The sequence below is a fragment of the Corvus moneduloides genome, chromosome 8, assembly GCF_009650955.1.
Source record: "Corvus moneduloides isolate bCorMon1 chromosome 8, bCorMon1.pri, whole genome shotgun sequence".
In the NCBI taxonomy this organism is placed as follows: domain Eukaryota; kingdom Metazoa; phylum Chordata; class Aves; order Passeriformes; family Corvidae; genus Corvus; species Corvus moneduloides.
In genome coordinates, this window is record NC_045483.1 from 29,934,586 (window position 1) to 29,953,832 (window position 19,247).

A 19,247-nucleotide genomic window follows, 5' to 3' on the forward strand; every position below is an offset into this window, starting at 1 on the left:
ATACACCATATAGCCAGGCAGTGTAACACTCCCCCTCAGACGATGCCATTGGATAGATCCTTATTCAAGCAGAACCTGTGAATAACTTCCCTGGGAGTTTCACGGAGGCTGTGAAGGCAGGAGGGGGTTGGTTTGTCTTTATACACAACCAACATGGGCACTGTTTTGTGGAGTGCCACTGTCCCTACTCATCTGGACAGAAATAGCTTTAACCCTGTGAGGCTATAATTAACTCCCCTCGGACAGGCACTGAGGTGTGATTTGTTTCTCCTGCTGCCCACGCACATGGACATTCATGCATCCTGTGCCCCACAACCTCCCTGGCGCTATAAATCCTCTTACTGGGCAGCAAAGCCATTCCTGCAAAACACTCTTTTTCCTTTGTTTCTCCTGTCTTAGGAAATTAAACCAACTAACTTCAAATATTGTTTTCCCCTATTTCCAGGGTGGATGTGAAACCTTCTCCACAATTTAAGAAGCACCATCGTAAGTTACATCAACAAAACTAAGTCAAGAAGCAACACACACACACAATCTTCACCCAAGATGGTGTTAAAGATGTCAGTGTTTCCTGTAAGTAGGTTGTTTGCTGCTTAGAGGCAAATGCAGCTAGAGAGAGCAGCCTGTTTGGACTAAAACCTCATGGGCTGTTTTCAAATCAAATTCAGTGGGTTCAAGTCAGAGCAGAGCCAAGCACATGCTTCTACATGGGGAAATCTTATTACTTCCACTGGGGTTTTCTTCCATGCTGACACAGACTAGTAGTGCAGATTAATTATTTTGAATAGAAATATCAGCATTAGAAGTAGATCTGGCAAATTCAGTCATAAACACACAAAAATACTTCTCTTGAGTAGCCTCCACAAGATAAGCAGGCAGATAGTTGCTGTGTTGCTGGCCAGAATGTGCAACACTCCCATCACTCTGGAGTTTCCAAAAACTGCACTCCTTAGGCATTTCTTTTATTAGAAATGAGGATTCCAGGTTGCCTTCCAAAAACTACTGACACTGTAATTTACTGCCCATCGACAGAAATCCCTGCAGAGTGCAGCTTTGCTCTGCCACCCGTCCAACCTCCTGGCTCGATGCCTCCTCCTTTCCCTACCTCAACACTTCTACTAAGGACCTTTTGTTAAACTCTGTGCTGTAACAGATGTGCTTGAGGCCTGATGGTTCAAGCACAGACAACAACAATGAAGGGCAAACTTGATTGCATTAAACAGCAAAATACACCATCAGACATAAATGAGAAAATGAATGCTGTTAAAAGAATGACAATTAAGCCACCGAAGTGGACTTAAGTAGCACCATTTGAAAAATGTATTGCAATTGAGTTTAATGAAGACAGTTTTGTTACTCTTTCCAGTAAGATACTAGGGATTCTCCAACATTTGCTGGAGAGCCTGTGGTTTAGGCAGGAAAGCCATCACTGTGGATTTCTGCTATTCCAAGTGATTTATAAGAGCTCATACTGAGCACGTTATTACTTTTGATACCAAACAGTGTAAGATTCAGGCAGGTTGTTTTGGGCACTGTAAAAATTTAGATAAACAAAAATAAATCTATTACTTTGCTCAGTGGTAAACTTTATCATCAAAAATAGGCCAAAGCAAAGGAACATAAGAAAGGGGCCAAAAGGAACAACACAATTTGGTGTTTGTCCTTGAAAGGCCGGCTAAGCCGTAACAGCGTCACTGCACCGAGGCCCAGGCATGCACCAGGACACACATCAACAAAGAAATGTGGGGTCAGGTTTCCTGTCACAGAGGAAAAATGCTTATGCTCCCTTAGCAGTGGGATATAGAAAACTAAACATAGGACCATATAAATTCCAAGGAAATACCATCACTCCAAAATAACCTGTGCTAGACAGAGGTGCCACTGCGCTCACAGATGTGCTGTAGGTTTGCCTACACATGTAGGTGGGGTTCCTCAGTCCAGTTCCTTGTCCTGAGACATGGTCTGTACACCAGGTGACTGTTTTGTTTTAGAGCATTCCTCTCTGACCAAGTGCACTCAAACAGATCTTTTGGACATATTTAGAGCTAGCAAAAGCCCAAAGCCCGCAGCCAATGATTTTGGCGCAGAAGCAGAGTAGGAAAAGCTGATAGCTGGACACACTCCTCTTACACACAGTACACATCTGTGGATCTCATTTTTCCAGGCTGTTGAGGCGCTGGATTTTCCATGCAGGCAAAAAAAAAAAAAAAAAATCTTCCTATGTAAGTTGCAATATAAGCAGTCCAGAAGATAGTACACTGTCAGTAACATCAAATCACAGGATCCATTCTGTGTTTGGTCAGGTCCCAGTGTTCCCTCCCTGGACTGAGGGAGATTAAAAATGCATTGCTAAAGGGTGTGGCAGGCTGAGATGCAAATGAGTGTATAAAAATACTGACGGTTCTGCTGGCAAGGATCCTGCTAGTTGCGTAACTGAATATCCAGGCTGTGTAATATCAGAGTTCAGCAAACAGAAGAATTTATGCTTCCTCCCAGATGAATTTATCCAGACTGAAGTGATTCAGCAAGCTGCTATTTAATGGACAGCCCAAGTCATCCTCCCTTTGGCTGATTAAATTCAGAGGTTGATGTAAGTTATTCCATGGAGAAGTCATTTGGACTTAGTCCGAGTTGCTGCATCCAAGGTAACACGCCAGGACACAGAAATTTTAACTTTGCTCCAGCCAGGTTATGAGGTACAGTGTGGCCTGGATTCAGAATTCCCTGTGAACAGGGTCAGCAATAAACCACCAAAGGCAAACAATGGAGAATATTGGGACTTCTAAGGAATTATTAGAAACTCTAACATTCCATGTGTTATGCTGGCAGTGAGGTTCAGTAAAGAATGGTTTCAAATCATCCTCATTTGACTACTTCCAGACTCCCAAGTTTACCAGGGATCCTGGGGAGAGGTGGCCATGGGATCTTCTATCTTAACCTGACGAAGAGGTTGGCAAATGCTCCTTACTCTTCTATATACTGATGTTTGTGATAAAATTAATTCCCAATAACTGACTTTGCTGTTGCCATGAACTCCAGACAGGTCTGCACTGTACAAAAGGAGAGGAAATGGCATATACAGACAGGCAATGGAACGCTCTGTTTCAAAGTACTGTGATTCCCAAAATAGCCTTAACTCCTCTCAGTTCCCAGATGGACTTTTAGAATACTGGTTTCAACCCACAGTGATCTTCGTTCCTGTGAATTCTATCGGTGGAACACAAGTTACTGCTTTTTTCCCCTGCTTTCTACTGCCACAGCAGAGATTATCTAGGAGCCCATTAACGTACAGAGGAACGAGAAAGAGGGGCAGGGATATTCCCCATCTCCCAAATGCACTTCTCCTGCTTCAGCCAAAAGCTAGGGCTGGGCAGAAAACCACAGCAATTCCAAGGATGGATATATTTTTCTCAGGACATGGAGGTTTGCAGAAGCCATGGCAGAGAGTTTTAGCTGGTCTCCACTTCTCATGAAGATAGTTTGTTACTTTCACATTTGTTTTGCACAGAATCACAGCTTTACTAACCTCTCAAGACAAGACTGACATTTTTTCCCACTACCACATTCTTTGAGATTTGTTAAGCATAGAGCTGGTTTTAAGTCTTGTTATGTGACAAGATGCACCCTAGCTGCTAAATCCGTGCCATCTACTTTAATGGGAATCACAAAAGTAGCCAGAATCATACAACAGTGCAATATATTCTCACATTAAGGAGTCCTCCTCTCCTCTGAAGTTTCCATCATATCAAAAACTCTTAAGGAAGTGTTAGTATTAGGAGGCATCAAAGCAGCTTTAGGTTCTCAGCCCTGACACAGAATTTCTTGTGCCCAGTGCCAGTAGCTGCAGATTTTGTTTTATGACTTCAAACCAAACAAAACCACAAAATCACTGCTATTCAAGCTTTGGAAACTCCCCCTTAGATGGCTGCTGCAAATTATGGTTATTGGAGGTTTACAGCATTTAGCTTAAAAGTAACAATCTAATAATAAACATTCTGTTGCTAAAGGCAGAATCCAATTTCTGCCATTCTCATAACGCTACCAGAACTGCGTGTAAAAGCTGTAGTAAAAAAAAGCTTATACCACACCAGGATTTACAGACTAATACAATCAAGGTTTAAAATGTACAAGTCCTGCTCTGTGGACCCTTTTCCCCATGAAAATATCCTCTGAGATCAATAACCCCCAGTGCAGGAAAGGTCTGTGAAAACAGCAGCAGAAAACCTCTGTTTCATTCCAATCCACCTTATGCTCTTCCAGGATATAAACAACAGTTCCACTCCACAGTCCTTTCCAAGTGAGGGTTTTTATGTGAATTTTTATTCAGTTTCCTAGCAGATCTTTGACTTCTGTGTATCAAGAAACTCTTGAGCAATTCAGTTAGATTTGGAAATCTGAAGCAAGTCTACCAAGGAAAATATGAGGAACTCAGAAACAAAGCATACAGTACTCCATTATCCCCAGCTTTTGGAAAGACTTTCCCACGCTATAATCAGGTCAAAAGATGCTGCTTTTGTTGTATTAGTCATTGCACAAGTGTTTGGAAGATACATAAACTGAAGAGTCTATAATAGCTTAATCTTTACAAGGCCAAATTCTTCCCAAGAGTGGAAAAACAAGGACAGCAGTTGGAGTCCCCTCCATGTGGACAGAACAGGCCAAAGTAATTCCCAGTCCATGCAGTCCAAAGGTTGCTTAGTGTAAAACTCGTTGCTCCCAGCTTATCAAAGCACTCTAAAGATACACGAGGCCTGCAGGAGCACTCATCGACCTCAGCCAATAACCAACCCCACACTCAGAAACGTTACTGGTCCTTTAAAGGCTCTTCTGGTTTGGGACCCCACCACCTGTCCCTTGCAGGATCAAACCCACAAAGTGGTAACCCCACCATCTCTTGCTCACAGCTCCGTTCTTGCCCCTTTTCACCAGCTAAGAGAGCAGCCATAGTCTCTGGCAGCACAGCTGAGGGAGGGCTCCACACTGCAATCCCCTGCAAAAACGAAGCACAGCTACCTGGTGGCAGAGCCCCAGCACATACCTGATCCTTTGCTGGGACCAGCAGCTCTTCGATCATCATGCTGTCTCGGGCATAGGAACTCCTGTTCAGCGTGTAGGACCTATCCGAACTGAAGGAGCGGAGGCTGTTGTATTTACCATTTATCATAGAAAGTGCAGGTGACAATGAGATGAACAGAAAATAAAAATAATAAAATTAATACATGCAACTTCCAGGGATAGCATAAGATGGCAAAATATACATAATCTGTGAAATAAATACAAGGAGGAAAATGGAATAAAAAGTATTTGGCTATAGTTAAATATTCCCTTCCCTACAATATGCATAAGCAAAATCTCAACAAATGCTTACTGCTTTGGCAGCGATGTTGTGGTTTTAGAATAAATCCAGAAAAGTGTATTCAAGTATTTAGATGAACTTTGATAAACATCTCCATGCCCTAATCCTGAAGGCGACCCACGAGGGCAGGTCCCAGAGGAGCTGTGGGTAGGTCACAGTGCCTGCCCACACAGCTCAGGTTGCTGAAGCAGGTTTAACTAAGAGCAAGTTTTATGTCATGTCATTCTCTTTGTGGGTGAACCACTTCTGACATTGTTATAAACACCACAGTTATCCCTATAGTTAGAAAGGAAAGGATAGTAAGTTTGAAACGAAAGGAGAAATAAATTTTTATTGACAACTAAGTAGAGATGCTGATGTTCTGGGAATTATTTTGTGCACGTTAAACTATTTAGAAATAACTATGATCACTCTTAACGTGTTGCAATTAAACCAACGTAGGAGTGTTTTACATTTAACCCTGGAAGGTACATTATGGTATGTGCTAAAAACATGCTGCAGGCCTAGACATGCTTGCTACGTGACAAAAAATAAAGTAGTAAAAAAGGTGAATTAATACAAAGCAACATCCACCAACATATTACACTTTTGAACTAGCAACATTTTTCACACTCAAAACTCTACAACGTGTTTCATGCATTTAGTAGTTGCTAATTGAATTTCTCTAATCCCTTAGCACACGTTCCTTCTTGTGCTGGAAGCAGAACTGGGATTTTAATTACACACTGTAGGCATATGTTAAGCAGACTTTTACATGATAAAGGGCATAAAGAATTTAAGTTATATTTGTTATAACAGAGGGATATTCTCTAGGGCCGAACCCACCCCCTGCTCCCCAAAATAAAAGCATGTCACTTTCCAATGCTGAATAAAATGAAGATGAGCAATGGCAGCAGCAGAAAGATGAGAGAGATGTAACACGATGCCATGCCTTCTTACCTGACTTTTGGACTAAAGCAATTTACAGTGGAAAAGAAACAGGAGAAATAGAAAGCAAAGAATCAGACAGGAAAAGCAAGATGTTATGGCTGGATGGCTTATACATTTAATATGTCCATTTCTTAATGTTACACTCAGAATCAGCAGTAAGATACATCCACAGAATACTTTTTTTGCTAAATAAAATACTTCACAGAAAAAAACACTGTATTTGTCTCCTCTGAGCATAACATGGGCAATGCAAAAAATGAGCTACGCAGCAACAAATAGTAATGGCACTGCTAAAACCAGAAGCATGGGAATATTAGACTTCTCTCAAAGAAAAGATAACATGGGGTTGAGCCCTCAGATCTCCCTAACAGATTGTGATTGAGGAATTCTGCTCTCCCACCTGCACAGGGAGCACTCTGAGCAAGAAGGGAGCTGCAAGGAGTGGAAGGTGTCAGGTAAATCAGTGCTGGGCTCTGCACACAGAGCACGCTCCCTCGGCACCACCTCTGCCCTGCTCCAGCACTGACCACAGCGACGGCGCTGTGTGATCACCCCGCTCACACCAGATTTGAAAGCAGCATGTCAGCTCTGTTAATTCAGTTTACAATGACATGAGGTTCTCCCTTCAGATCTAATTTGCTGACTTTCTGGCTAATAGACTATTTAAAAGCATTTTGGCGTTTCTCATGAATGTATTATCTCATAAATACTTATTAACTTCCCTAAAAATTGTAAATCAAGCACAACAGGGCTGGGGACTACTAAAGAGCAAATTTCCACTGCATGCCTGCATTTTTAATGCAGCCATAACAAACAAGACTGAAGGGTAGACATCTAGGCTTTACCTTATGGGAGTTGCTATTTGCTGTTAGACAATGAACTCACTTTTTAAAACAGATCTTTAAACTACAGCATAGGAAAAAGCCCTCAGGGCTCCAGCTTATGATGTTTAATTATTAGCTTCGTACAATTCAACTGTCAGTAACTACACTGCAAATCCACAACTATGGAAGTAATCTCTGCTCACACAGATTTAACTGTTTTGAGCAACACACACTGCAAGCTTTAGCAACATTCAAAAATGAAATCTAAAATGTTGATCTAGAAGTACCTGCGTTGAAATTAACATTAGTCAGACAACATAATAATTTTACAACATTTTATCAGGTTCACAGAAACTTTGGACTGTTTTTTGTAGCATGTAATCTGTTCCCTGTCAAATTAAATCCTGCAACAAATTTAGGGACAACCTGACTTTTTTTTTTTTCTTTCTTTCTTGGGGCGGGGAGGAGCATTTTTTTTTAATGTTGTCTTTCTCAGTTGGATTACTCACTATCACCTTTAAAGAAATAAAAGCACCAAATAGCAAAATGATTGTAATTCAGTTTTTCTGGCATTTACATTCTTCAGCAAAACATACCCATTAAGGAACCCTCTACTGCGAGTATCAGTCTGACCAGCAGTAGTCAAAAGAAACCTGGCTTTGCTGGCTGCCTAGATCACTTTCTAGACCAGCTGCAGACCGCTAGCAAAGAAGCACCTTGGAGATGTTCAGAGCATGAACAGAGACCAGAAAAAGTGAATAGTTAAGTTTTCTGTATCATTGCCGTAAGAAGCCAACATGAATAAGAATATGAAATAAAACTGCAATGAACGTATGCTTCAAAGGAAGTACACCCCCCCTACTTCACTTCAGAACAGACTCCAGTGCTGTGTGGAAGAGTGCGCTTGGTTTGTAAAACCTTGTACCCGTGGTGACACACGAACACGAGAAACAGCAAATACAATACCTGGCCGAGCGGGCTCCCAGGCTGAAGCCCATGTATCCTTCAGCAGGCAGAGAATCATCTCCCAGCTCTTTCAGGTCCTGGGGTCCGAGGTATTTGTCTGTATCGCCTGTCATTGCATCCTCACCTGCCAGTACAAAAGCCAGGCTGGAATCAGAGCTACACGTATGGCAGATGTTTGTGTGCTTAGTAAGTCATAACGCCCTGCCCTGCTCGCCAAAAAGGAATCAATCCAGTCACCCCCACTTTCCCTAAGGCTCTTTCTACGTTCTATGTTAATTATCCACCCTCTGAATGTGCCTGAGAAAGTAACTTTATTGGGGGGCAAACGAAAGAAGCAAAACTCCACCTTGATGTAAACCCAATAAAGTTATACAAGGGATGACTTTTGCCCAATCCTTTCAGCAAGCTAAAGAGTTCTTCTGTACTTTGCATCATTGCACTCACTTTTGCTTTCCCTATGGAAAAAAGCCCGAGCTGACAAAGTTGAATCATTCCGTGCGAGGAAAAAAAAAACAACCAACCAAAACAACAAACCAACCAACACAACCAAACCAACCCCTGGCTGTGAGAGACAGCCTGTTTGCCCACCAGTCCTGAGAAGTGCAACGAGCTTGAATGGAGGCTGAGGGAAGGAAGAGGCCCGCCTTCCACCTTGGGTATTTCTCACTACCTTTTGGAAGTCTGAATGTAAGACGGGATGTTTTGTTTTGGTTTTTTTTTTAAAGAACTGCTCCGCACTCCAGGTTGATTTCCGAAGGTAAGTGCTTCCCGAAGCCTGTTCTCCCTCCCCGCGGCAGCCGGGACCGAGGGCGGTGCAGCCCCATTCCCGCGGCGCGGACAAAGCCGGGGCCGCCGATCCCCGGAGCGGGGCGGGACCCCGGGCACCGCCGGGACACGTGGACCGGCCATCCGCACACAAGGACAGCCGTAGCTATTTATCAAAAAAACCCCAAGAGGAAGGAAAGTTAGATGCTGGGAGAGGCGGGCAGGCGCCACAAAGGGTTAACGGAGCAGCTGCCCGGCGGGGAGCATTTGCATGCCATTACATCATGCAAACCTACATTCCTGCATTGACAGAGCAAGTCCAAAATATGCCTTTTGCGGCTTTTGGATTCCCACCCCCCCCGCCCCGTTCCCGCACCCGCGCAGAGCAGAGAGCGCTCCCTGTAAACTCATGGCTTGCCGACATTCACTCTCCTCCTTTGTTGTGAACGCGTTTTAGGTGTGTTAAGTTTAAACTGCACAACAGAGAAGTTTAACAACAGCGCGTTCCCGAAGGTAAGTGACTCCCAAGCCCAGCCTCACGCTTCCCGCTTTCATTCAAGGAGTTTAGACTAGCTTCCATTCACTAAACTCAGGAAACCACAGGCGAACTCTGGTTTTAAACCAACAATCAAGTCTAAAAATACCCGTTCAGCTACTGCTTTGCGAACGGCAAACAAACAGACCAACTTTCTCCTCCAGCCCAGCAACAACCAGTACTTTAAGCAGCAGTTAAAAACCTAAAATGTCCACAATACACCAGAAAGCATTCAAAAACCCGAAACAGAAACATCATACATCAAGTGAAACTTTAAAAAGTCTTACTGTTTTGGAAAGCCATTTTCACCAGCCTGGTCTATAAGATTTTTTTTCCCTGGTGTTTCCAAGAATTCCTATTAGTCCTATTAGTCCTTAAGCAGTGATTTAGACTTAATCTCCAAACCAGCACAAGCAAACTAATCCCTGTGGGTCATATTCGCTTTCCACACAACAACTGAGATCTTCTAAACATCTTGATCTCTTCGTATGTACTTTAGGACATGTGCATCTTTGTCCTCTCAAGTCAGATTAAAGTTCTTGGCAAATATAAAACAAAACGAAAAATAGTAAGTTAAAAAAAAAATAAAAATCCCCTTTCAATCACTCTGCAGACATCCCTTTAAAGCTTCTGCTGATTGGATTACAGCCTCCCTTGGCAAGCCTCTTGAATGGTGACATAAATGCAGGCACTCCAGTTATTTGTATGTAAATAGGGGTGCTGCGAGGGTGTAGTTTTTCTGTAACTCGATGCCGGGGCTGCGCAGGGAGCGCGGGGCTGCGGGAAGGCGCTGCCTCCGCCCGCCCTCCCCGCCCGGGGCCGGCGCCTCCCCCGCGCCCACCCCCGGCCGCTCCGCTGCCCCGGGGCTTGGGGGAGCCCACCCTCAGCACACCCTCCCTCCCCGCCCTCCTGTGGGGGGCTGGTGTCCCGGGACAAAACCGGACCGAAGCCTGGGAGGCGAGGAAGCGGCCCGGGGAGGGCGAGAGATCCGGGCAACTTTCAGCAACGACGAACTGGGACACTAAATTTGGAAAGTTCTGCCCTTACAATACCTGAAGACAAGCGCTACGCCACTGTAAGGAGCAGAGGAGGCATTTTCTTTAAGAGCATCGTTTGTCAAAGGCAAGGAGAATGATAAAAAAATAATTTCCGTCGAGCTGTAACACACATTAGATGTTATCCTGCTCTGCAGCTAATCCAGCCAGGGCAGGATTACTCTGATGAAATGCTCTCATCAAAGGAAAAGCTGCATCTAGGAGTGGTAATTTCAAAGAATTCCAGACATTGTTTTGTGATCGTGGGAGGCTGGAGCAAAATGGGTGGTGCACGTTTCAGCAATCCCACTCTGTTTAATTAGGTGCTGCAGCCTAATCCTCTGCGCTTCACGTAACAGTGAGCAGTGTTTGCTCACAGCACACGGAATTCCTGCAGAGAGGAAGAGTGAAGATAAGACTCATCTCTGAACACAATCAATAGAGAAATGCCCGAAAATGAGGCACCGATGAAAAATCACCAAAGGATACTACACCGCTTTGCTGCCTTTGCCATCCTTCCCTTCATAATACGCTCCATGTCGAAGAAAGGTGATATCCCTGCTAACAGCGGGTAAACACAGCTATCACAAGTGGAGGAAACAGCTCAAAGTCCAGGGAAAAACAGCGGCAGTAGGTCAAAGCAAGGGCCCATCAGTTCTAGTGCACTCTGTCTCTGACAGCAGCCACACTTCCCAGGACACTATGGGAACATGGACCTACAGAAGTCCTCCAGGACATTTTTCTAGGCTGGCACTGATTTGATCACATATTTTCTAACCTGAAAGAGGTTTATATAGTCACAAACAGGTTTGGGTTTTTTTTCCTTTCTAAATTCTTCCAGTTACACTTTGAACTTGTATAAATTTTTTACGCTCCCCGCACCGAGGGCCTGTGCAAGGAGTCATAAAAGTCAACTACCTGGTGCAGGAGGAACGGCCCTTTTAAGCTGGATCTGCTTCTTGCTGGTTTCACTGATGCCCCCTATTTTTAAACTTCTGGAGAGGCAGCAGACATTGCTGCTCACTTTCCACCCATTATTTTATACATTCTGGCTCATCCCTCGTGCAGTTTTGTTGATTTTATTTTCTAGGATAGAAAGTTCTACTGTTTTTACTCTTTTCTCCCCAAGAAGCTTTTCCTTACCTCTTATCACCTTTCTCATCCCAGGTTTTCCCCGTTTTTCTGGTCCCCCAGAACGTCTCCTACAGCTGGGAATTGCAGGAGCACAGGGCAGGTATTCTTTTTAGAGGCCAGTGAGAAATACAGGCTCTTTGGCAGCAGGAGAGAAGGCATCATGTGGCTTGGGTAAAGTCCCAGACAAAATTTAATCACAGGCTGGGATCCAGATGAGCATTTGTCATTTGGCTTTGCTAAAGATACCTGAGGATTTTGCCACTCCTTCCTCCCAGCCTGTCCAGAGCAGCCTTGATGGCAGAAGAGGTAGAGCCACAGGGAAAAGGAGGATGCTTTAAGTTGTAGCCAAGGTTTTGGTCTCACAGAAGTATGGAGAAAAGCCAACACCAAACCACTGAAACTTTTATGAACCTGTGAAATTCTATGGAGCCAAAGAAACTCTAAAAACTGAGTTTAAAAATCTAATAAATCAACCCTTCCCAAAATGACCAATACCAGATTTTCATGCATGGTGATGTCCTGACCTGTCTTAAAAGCACTTAAACTGCTGTATCTTAGCACCTACTCAGGGATCAGGCAGCGTGCATTCATGTTCTGTTAGGACACCTGTCTAATCTTCCAGGGATTGATTAGCATGATACTTATTCCTGTTGAGGCAGGAATCTCCATTAAATGGGTTTAAAACAGTGTCCTGGTTTACACCCAAAAGTTTGTTTACTACTGAAGGCCAAATAAAAAAAAAAAAATTTAAAAGCTCGTGAATAACTGTTTTTTTACAATAACTGTCTAAACTCTCCACACCTAATCGGGTTTATGGATTGGATTCTTTTTGCCCTTCACTGCTCACAGTCTCTCTCCTCTTTGTATCAGATCCCATTGCTTGTTGTCCCTTCACCTCTGGGACAGCAGCAGCAGCTTCAGGGAGGGCTGTTGTGACAGAGCTCATGGCAGGGTTGTGGCAGTCACAGCAGGGCTCCAGCTCCCTGCACCAGATTAAAGCTCCTGCAGAGGATGCTGAGAGGATAAGCATGAGCTGCAGAGGAGGGGATTCCTTCCAGGCCTCCTGCAGACAACTGGAGTTGTGCTTTACCACGGCTGAGCCCTGGCTCCCCACCAGCCCCATGGCTGTGGGCACAGGGCTGGGACTCCCAGCTGCACGGGGAGCGAGCTCACAGCTGGAGATAGCGAGAGGAAAGACTACGTTCTCCCAGACTCAGGTTTCACATTTATAAGATTTGAAATCTCTTTAAAAATAAAAGCACAGCACATGTTTGGTTGCCTCAGAATTGCTCTATATTCTTGTACAACTCTCTGCCTCAGAATTGCTCTATATTCTTGTACAACTCCCTGCTACGCATGAAGGTGAGCCTTCATTTCTTTTCCCCACAAAATCCCGTTCGTGTCTTTCAAAAAAACACCGTTTCTTTTTTTGTGGTGTAGCAGTTTCCCAGCACTTAACCTCATATGGGCAGATTTGCCAGAGTAGTCTAGGAAAAAGAATAAAAAATCTCTCCTCTCAACCAGTTTGACTCCAAACCAAACTGTCCTCAGCAGGGAAGAGAAATTACACAATTCCCATGTAAATACTTATTTAGTGGGCACAGCAAGACACAAAACACAAGGACATGGTTTCCTGACATTTGTCTCCGAGCTCTGAGCCTCTACTTTCCAAGTCTTCAATTTCTCTTGTGAGAGAAACCTTGAGCGTTGTGGCTCATTGAGAAGCCGTTCAACAAGTCTGTCTCACTGAAGAGTTCTGGCTGATGACATGAATGCCAGCCAAGCGAGGGAAAGCTTGGATTTGTTTGCTAAATTTGTGCCTTTCTCCCACTTGGAAATCATCTCCCTGGCTCTGAGATTTGTCAGAGTGCCTTACCATCTTGAACATATTTGTTTCGACTGGTGTAAGTGGATGCATTGCATATAAATACCCCACTAACACTGAGGAGTTGGGATGGGCTTCACTGAGCTGTCCTTACAGATATGCAAGTCAGGAAAGAGAAACAGGCCAGTGGTTATGTAGCCTGTAATTCATCACAAGCCCTGCACACTGGAATGCTCAGCACAGATTAATAAAATGCCTGTTATCTGATTTGTGAGCTCCCTTTCAGTGCTGGGTTTGAAAAAGACCCTGTCATCACAGTATCACAGAATGACCTGGGTTGGAAGGGACCTTAAAGATCATCTTGTTCCAACTCTGCTGCCATGGGCAGGGACACATTCCACTAGACCAGGTTGCTCAAAGCCACATCCAGCCTGGCCTTGAACACTTTCAGGGATGGAGCATCCACAGCTTCACTGGGAAACCTGTTCCAGTGTCTCACCACCCTCATAGTGAAGAATTTCTTCCTAATATTGAATCTAAACCTACCCTCTTTCAGCTTAAATCCATTCTCCTTGTCCTGTCATTACATGCCCTTGTAAAAAGACTCTCAAGCTTTCTTATAGGTCTCACTTAGGTACTGGAAGGTGCTCTAAGGACTCCCTGGAACCTTCTCCAGGATGAACAACCCCAATTCCCTCAGCCTGTCTTCACAGGAGAGGTGCTCCAGCTCTCTGATCATCTTTGTGGCCTCTTCTGGACTTGCTCCAACAGCTCCATGTCCTTCTCACACTGGGAACCCAGAGCTGGATGCAGCACTCCAGGTGGGGTCTCGTGAGAGCTGCCATGGTGCTTTGGACGCAGACCACGACATGGTTGGCTATTTCTGGGCTGTGAGAGCACATTACCAGGTCATGCTGAGCTCCTCCTTCACCAATACACACAAATCCTTCTCTCCTCAAGGCTGCTCCCAATCCATTCTCCACCCAGCCCGTATTTGTGCTCGGGACTGCCCTGATCTAGATGCAGGATGTTGCACCTGGCCTTGCTGAACATCATGAGTTTCACACGGTCCCACCTCTCCAGCCTGTCCTGGTCCCTCCCAGTGGCATCCCTTCCCTCCACCATGTCAACCACACCACACAGCTGGGTGTCATCAGCAAACCTGCTGAGGGTGCACTGATCCCACTGTGCACACTGCCAAAAGAGATGTGAAATGGCACCAGTTCCAATCCCCATCCCTGAGGAACGGCACAAATCACTGGTCTCTATTGGACATTGAGCCTTTGAACACAACTCTTGGAGTGCCCCATCCAGCCAATTCCTTATCCACAGAGCTGTCCATCCATCAAATCCCTCTCTCCAGTTCAGACACAAGGATGCAGAGCAGGACTGTTTATGTATAAACGAGTCTCTCAGCTCCCCTGGCAACAACTGCGGAATGCAGTCTGCAATACGCCAGGAATCAATTGTATTACCTGCATTCCTAATTGATGGTTTGGTTTTTGTTAAACTGAGAGTTAGGGACTTGAAAAACCCTCCACAGATCTGGCCTTACAAATGATCCCATACATTAGAAGACTCCATTTACATCTTTAGTTCCAGCACCCAGGCCCCCACAGGGGTGTTCCTCGTCTGTCCCTCACTGTGCAGTGGGACACAACAAGTTCCTGCCCTATTAACTCACACTATTATGCATCAGTGTTCCTGTCAGCTGAAACAATGCAGTATTTTGAGCAGTACAATGGCCTAGGAGAGCTATTTGGAAACCACACATGTATGGTAAGAACACGATCCATTTGGAACTGCAGCGCTGGGAACACAATGACAGATGGGAAACAAACCAAAAGCCGCAATGCATGAATTAAACAAGAGCTGCACACAAAGAACTGAAATATCTTTTACACCTTGCTGCTTGACTGCTATGAAAATTAAAAGTAAATACATCAATAGGGATGAAGAAAGAGAGACTGACTAAAGAAAACCAAGAAAATTCAACATAGTCACTTGTTTTTAAAAAAAACAAGAACTTCATCCTTCCTGCCATTTACTTCCACTATCAGCCATTTCTTCCAAAGTGTTTTGCTATTTTACCCTTTTGTCTCTTTCGTATTTCATTTTTCAGTTAAAACAATAAATTATTCACTTACTCAATCAGTTATTCACTTTACAGAAGCAGCAGCAAAATGATTATTCCAGGAAAGTGAAGGTAATTTGATTTAAAAAATCGTAAGAAATTCAGAAAAAAGTTAGAGGATTATCAGCAATAGCCCAAAGAATTTTTGAAAGCGTTCTTAATTGTAAAGCAGAAGTTATTGTTAGTGGGATAATAAGAAAATGATCTGAAAGGATTAATTTTCAGACAGATGAAATAAAAGGAAGAGGCTTAAGTTAAATATCAGTGCAATACAAAAACGCACAAATACCTTCTTCAACATCTGACAAATATTCAGCATCACTGAGTATTTCAGGGGCATTGGCTTTACGAACTGCATGATTTAAATAAACAAAATAATTAAAAAAAAGCACAGACGATCGATATGTCAACAAAATCAATGTAAACAATAACAAATGTGTAATGACTACATCCAACTCATAATGTGTGTTAGCTTTGGGTTTTTTAAACAGACATTTGTTGCAACCACAAAGAGTGAAAAATTTTTAAAAAATTTTAATACCTTCATCATCAGACATATCAAGAACTTCATTCATGGTTTCGGGTACATTCATTTTGTGCTTTTCTGTAACAGTCTGTAACAGAAAAAAAGTAATTTCAGAGTGCAGGCATCATTTTTCTTAAAATTCTAGTTATTTTCAAAATTAAATGCAAGGTAAGATTTTTATCTGCAGTTAGAAAAGCAAGACTTAATTTTTTAGCTTCTTATTCACTTTCTATTTTAAAGATACATTGAACTATACATTTAAAAGCCTACAGAAGGAGGCAATGCTGTATTTGGTTTTTAAACTGTTCATACTGTCATAGCAGAAAAAGCATGAGCTGAAAGCTTAAATGATGATATCAAAAGAAGAATCAAATATACTGAAATGAACTTCATTTTAGGGGGTTTAATAAGAACTCTAAGTTAAGTAGTCATCTAAATGTTGAGCAAGGAATATGTCATCTCTAATAAAACCAAACTTTCTGAGGGAACTTCTTCTCCTTTGACATCAGAAGACTTCTGCAATTTGGGAGCAGGCTGAACCTATGTGAATTTTTTTCAGAGGTGACTCAGCACGAATTGTGTGTTTTTCCCACAAATGAGAACAATTGTAACCACATGCAGGCTAAATGACATCCCTGAAGGGATTTGTGCATGAAAGACACTCAGAAGTGGTTGGATGACTTTCATCTCAATGTTTGTATTGATTCAGACTCAAAGACCACTATAAAAAAAAAATCAAAGTGGAAAAAAAAGGGTTCTGAATGCCTGAAATCTGTTCCTAGAATACCTGCACCCCATGAATGACATACACATGCACGTTTTACTTTCCAGCTGGGGTACAGCACAACAACCAGTGGTAAAGGTTTGGGTCAGACAAGAGACTATGCGAGTTACCATTCAAGAAGTGCAGTGGAATTAAAACCAAAACCAATCAAAACAAAACAAAACAAAAAAACCCAAACCAAAACCCACTCCCATCTTTATGGGGGTTTTATATTCTATTTTTTTTAAACATCATTACTTCTCATGCTTCTTATGCAAATAAGAAATCGTTAAAAGATTCAGGAGGGCAAAAGAGCCTTTCCATTTTCACTTACTTTAAAAGATTTCAGTTTTTCTCTGGCCTTATGAATACTCACTTGGCATTTCACTTTTCTTGGGCTACTGCCATCACTTGATATAAGCAGAAGAGCTCCTGCATGCTCAAACATTACAAAACCTATAAAAAACCTCATGCAATTCATTTTGTGGGAATTATTTGCAAAGCTTCTTAACACATTGTTAAACCAGCAAAATCACAGGACTTTTTTCAGGTACTACTGGATTTTTTTAAATTGGTGTTTGAGTATAAATCATAGTAAAATTAGCTATGTTCATCCCTGATTCCTTTACATTTAGCTTTGGGAGTTGTTTAGCCACAAGCCTCAAAAATGTAAGTCTCAGCAGTCAAACTGAATTTTTAAGGCCCTCAATTGTAAATCAGATTTCATGTCTAGACTTCCAAAGTCTCAAAATTACACACTGATAAGCAGCATATTCTGATTTTAAGGGAAATTATTTCTGGCCTTCTCCTGAGAGTAGGTATTTGGGGTTGTATAGATCTTTCAGCATCTAACATTTCCTCCAGCACAATTCACAGCCTGAACCACCATCTCTCTACTCTTCACCTACAGAAGATACTTGGTCAGTCTCTTTATGCAGCACAAACATGCCCATCTTCTTGATTCTAAAAGCCAAGAACAACCTCGTGATATTGAGAGTTTTTAGCATAAAGGTGTCCTTTTCCTGCAGCTACCTAGTTGTGTACTCGGCAGTCGTTCAAGTTTTGCTATCCTGTATAATATTCTCTATCAAATTTTTCAGTGTGGAAGAACGTTTTGGAATCTTTATGAAGAGAAATTTGTTCCTGGGAAAACATGGAGAAAATGTGTAAGGAAAAAAAAAATCAGTAGCACTTTTCAGCATATTCCTTTACATTTTATTGTTCTGAAATTTGTCTTTTGTGTGGTGGATTTTTTGTAAACTACTGATACCACAGCCAGGAAAGTCATAGGAAGAAAAGGTGCATGCAGTGACAGAACTAAAATCTGCCTGTCATCCAAAAAGCTCATCATCATATTGCAACCACCTGCTTGCACAGACAGACCACACAAAGGGGTGATGACAAAACATGGAGCACACACAGTAACTGTTTTCCACCCCTGATATGTCTAAAAACACATACATGTGCATTTTCATCTTCTTAATCAGAAGAAGAAAAATAGTTGCTGAAAGGAAAAAGCTATTTTGGAGCCAATATTCTGAGTTTATGTTCTTCAGACCCAATTTGGGCTTTTTTTACTATGGTAGTGCAAGGAGGTGTCTCACCTCACAAAACTGTTTTCTTCAGAGAGCAATTTGGCAAAACATTAGTGAACAAAAGATCCTTCTGAGAAATACTTTGGATTCTGTGAATTTTTCTGACAGCAGGCAATATTTGACCAGTGCTAGTCCCTTCAGTGTCTCCTGGCTAATGCTTCCTGAGAGGCATGACAAAAAAGCTGGAGTTCACATCCACGTCAGGGAATGGATATTTGGGGTTGCAGGCGCTGACTGTGGCTGCTTGCAGAGCACAGCCTTTCACCCTCCTATGCAAGGGGCCAGAAACCACACAATGAGGTGCTTTTAAGTAGATTCCAAGAATTTTTTTATATTGGAATGGGTTCTCTTAGGGCAAATTCAAGCCATTAAACATCAGACTGTTGGGAAATGCTCTCCAAGGACAGCAGCAGCTTCTGTTTACACAAGCCTGTAGGAACATCTTTTCAGCTGCAAACTTGTTCCCTAAACAACAAGATGTGTGGATAAACATTGTGTGGAGAAACACTGCAGTTATGACCAGTCCTTTACACTGGCCATTTTCTGCTCAGTTGGTGCTCTTTCTGTGTACATTCCCACAGTGCCTGCTACCTTAAAAATAGACAGCTCATGCTTTACTTAATATCAGCTTTATACTGCTAAAAGGAAACAGGTGACTGGAATCTCAGAACACAAAGTTTAGTTACAGTTACACTCTGGCTTTGGAAAAATTCTTCCCTTCCCTACCGAACTAAGCTGTACTTACAATTGTAGTCATGGTCTCCTCTGTCACCACCTTCAATGTGTCAACAACTGAAATGTAGCCAAGTCGCTTAGCAATGGCGAGGGCAGTGTTTCCATTCTAGCAATTGAAACGTTTG

At 42.8% G+C, this 19,247-nt stretch overlaps 1 protein-coding gene across 39 annotated transcripts in view; it reads right to left on the reverse strand.

Annotated features, from left to right (window-relative positions):
- The window catches only part of ANK3 (ankyrin 3), a 255,966-nt gene that overhangs the window by 63,287 nt on the left and 173,432 nt on the right, over positions 1-19,247 (reverse strand). For 19 of the 39 annotated variants that reach the window (XM_032115997.1, XM_032115995.1, XM_032115998.1 and 16 more), the window contains 6 exons: positions 19,133-19,228; positions 16,045-16,117; positions 15,793-15,855; positions 8,077-8,200; positions 6,296-6,307; positions 5,039-5,141 (listed from right to left, as the gene is read on the reverse strand). In XM_032115997.1, coding sequence (XP_031971888.1) covers positions 5,039-5,141; positions 6,296-6,307; positions 8,077-8,200; positions 15,793-15,855; positions 16,045-16,117; positions 19,133-19,228 — 471 coding nt within the window. The remainder of the gene's footprint in view (positions 1-5,038; positions 5,142-6,295; positions 6,308-8,076; positions 8,201-15,792; positions 15,856-16,044; positions 16,118-19,132; positions 19,229-19,247) is intronic. The other 20 variants (XM_032115999.1, XM_032116005.1, XM_032116003.1 and 17 more) reach the window with 6 other exon arrangements.